This window comes from Entamoeba invadens (assembly GCF_000330505.1).
Source record: "Entamoeba invadens IP1 unplaced genomic scaffold scaff_1105074726367, whole genome shotgun sequence".
NCBI classification, from domain to species: Eukaryota; Evosea; order Mastigamoebida; family Endamoebidae; genus Entamoeba; species Entamoeba invadens.
In genome coordinates, this window is record NW_004440445.1 from 86,089 (window position 1) to 89,254 (window position 3,166).

General features: G+C 26.1%; 1 protein-coding gene across 1 annotated transcript; it reads left to right on the top strand.

Annotated features, from left to right (window-relative positions):
- Positions 1-2,614: 2,614 nt before the first annotated feature.
- Positions 2,615-3,166, top strand: EIN_150190 (hypothetical protein; the record flags this gene model as incomplete). The annotated part of the gene is made up of 2 exons (XM_004257905.1): positions 2,615-2,689; positions 2,768-3,166. Coding segments are annotated over 2 exons (474 nt in total), but the record flags the coding sequence as incomplete, so codon positions are not given.

Below are 3,166 nucleotides of genomic sequence, written 5' to 3' on the forward strand. Positions count from 1 at the left end.
GTCTACAAACACCAAATCACTTTACAACAAATTGAAGGAAAATGAATTTAAAGATATTGAAAAAACGGAAAATGTTGTTGAATTACCTTTTCCATTTATTAAAAAGCTTCAAGTAATTCAAGCTACTCAATTAAATATTCCTGATCTTCAAAAATTAAAAATACTTCATTTGGAACACGTAACAAATTCAGAGTTGTTAATTCCAACAAATCGTCTCAAAATATTCAGTGCTGTATTTTGTGAAAATGTTACTTTTACATTTGATGTGTTACACACAATTTCACTTTCTTTTATTGATTGCAATAAAATTAGTATAAAACCAAATAAAAGAAAAGGTCGGTTACAACTGCATTTTGTTCGCTGTTTTGAAGTAAATTGTGAAGCAAATTTTTCTATAGAAAAAGTTTGTTTATGTGAGAACAGTCAGGTCGATTTTATAAAAGCAACGAAATGCAAAATACTTACTGTTAAACATACAACTATAATCCATACAATGAAACTGATTCCAAAGAAAATATCTTTTTTGAATTGTTTAATCGCCACGATGTATTATGTTTCTTTTGAACGTGCCATAGAAATCAATTTTTATCAAGTCGATCATTCAGAGAATGGTGTCGTGATTGATGTTACGTTTCCAAAATGTGTAAACCTCTCGATTTTGTGTTGTAAGAATGTAATTTTTGTTGTTCAAGTACCACATCTAAAAAGTCTCATGTTTGAAAGGAATAGAAATGTCTTAATTCAATTTGATACTGGAAATGGTAAATTAGAAAAACTGTATGACAAAAATATCAAAAAGAACGATAAGGAACCTTCTTGTAACGTTATTCATGAAATTAAAAAACAAACAATCGACGGTTCTACACTTGAAATAACAAAATTAAAAACTTTAAAAATTAACGAATTAGATGTTTGTATTACAAATTGTGTTCATTTAAAATTCCGTGTTAAAATCGACTTTATAATGTGTTTCACTCTTGACAAATTTCAAGGCGCTGTTTTTCCAATTGAAAATGTTTCATTTGATACACTTGTTATTTCAAATTGTGAATTCATGAAATTGGATAAAAATAATATTGAAAACACTTTATTGGAAACACATCATAGAATGGATCGTATTAATGAATTTGAACCCATATACCCATATATTTCTTATGAAGATTTTGTTGAAACACCAAATCACAACGTTAAGGAAATCGATGTTAATAATTTAACTGTTATGAACAGTTCAAGCGTCTATCTAAAGTGTAGAAAACTACCTGTAACTAACACATTCAACAAATCATGTGTAACTGTGATGTCAGAGGACAATAAAAATTACTACATCGTTGATAAAGTTATCGCAACCGCTTCTACTTTTAATTTTCAATGTAACACATATACAGTTCAAAATATGACATTTGAGAAATGCAAAATATCTCAAAAAGATTCCAATTTTTTTGAAAAATGTTCTTCGACAATTAATATGAAAGAGGTGTATGGTAGTGATAGCACTTGTTTGACACTTGATTCAGTGAATGGTGTTTTTGATGAGTGCGCTAATTTTAAAATTCATATTCGCGATTCTTTGTTTCAAAGAAGCAATTTCAAAGTGTCAAAATGTCGGAATATGACTTTTGAAACAATACGAAAAGAAGACGTAATTTTGGAAGGTTGTAAAAATGTTGTCATTCTGAAATACATTACAAACAGTCACAATTAAATTAAATTCGTATTTGATAAAATTTCGTTTAAATCCAATTACGATTTTATTTGTATTATTTTTGGAATTTTTAGACGTTTTTGTTAAGTATGTTTTAATGAACTTTTGTAGGGCGGTTATAACAATTATAATATCATACATAATAGTTGTTTGTGGTTCTATTAAATTATATTTGTAAGAGTATTAAATGCATTTGTATTTTAATTAATTAACACCTTTTATACTATTGAACAAAATTCAATTGGTCTAAAAATCGGGAAATTACGAGTTTATAAAATACTTTTCCCGTTTTTAAAAGTTTAAATAGTATCAAAAAATACAGCCCAAAAGAAGTAAAACATCAAATAATTTATAATTATCTCGATATGACAAATCAATTCAAATAACATTGTGTTTTTAAATGTTAATACAAAAATAGATTTTTGTCTAGTAAAACAATTCCAATTAATAATAACTATTTATATAGTAATGATAACCATAAACAAATGGTAAAAACAGTTAAAACAAAAATTCAATATGAATAAAAACTAATAATATATTATCAATATATTATTAGTTTTTAAATTAATTTGAAAAAACGAATTTTTTTCCTAACTTGGTTTCAGAGTAATAACATTTGAAATTAACTGAAAATGTTGGTGAAAAAAAGATTATTGTAGATGAAACTTCTACAAAACTTTATATTAATTATATAATGAATAACATGATACATTGAATGAAAAATTGACCAATCAATTCGATAAATTTTCAATATTACATTCAAAATGGCTATGAATTTTTAGAATATTATATGAAAATAATGCAAACTACAAATGAATTTGCATTCAAAATCCAATTATACGTCAAGAACTTATTAAATGAATTGACCATATTATTAACTATATAATAAAGTGAACTTATTAAATGTATTAAATGACAGGTTGTTGTGCGAACCCATGTAAAGCGGTTGTGTCAATTCTTTTCATAATATTATCTTTGGTATTTGTTGTTTGTTTATTAATCATTTCATAGCAAAACCCGAAAAGTGTTCTTCTACTATATTATTAACCCAAAACTCAAAAATAGGCGAGTTTCTTTACTGGAATTGTAGTCAGTATAGGTACTCTCAAAACGTTTGACGATTTTGTAGGAATATATCGCTATGAATATCGTGGGGTATCTGGATACTCCATTGCAATTTCTTTCATTAACATGTTTTTAGCAATAGCATTTGCGTCAGCAGCAATTTATTTGATTGTTACCAAAAATATTAAGAAAGTGTTGTTGGGTGTCTTAAATGGCATCATTGTTTTCTTCTTCGTACTTACTGTTATATTATTTATTTCAATTTATTTAACTAAATACGATAATTTCGAATTGGAACCAGAAGACTATCCAAAATTCGAAACCAAAGTTTGTGATTTTTATTTAACTTCATTTTTGTATCTAATAAATTATAATTTAATTCATAAAATTATAGTTGCA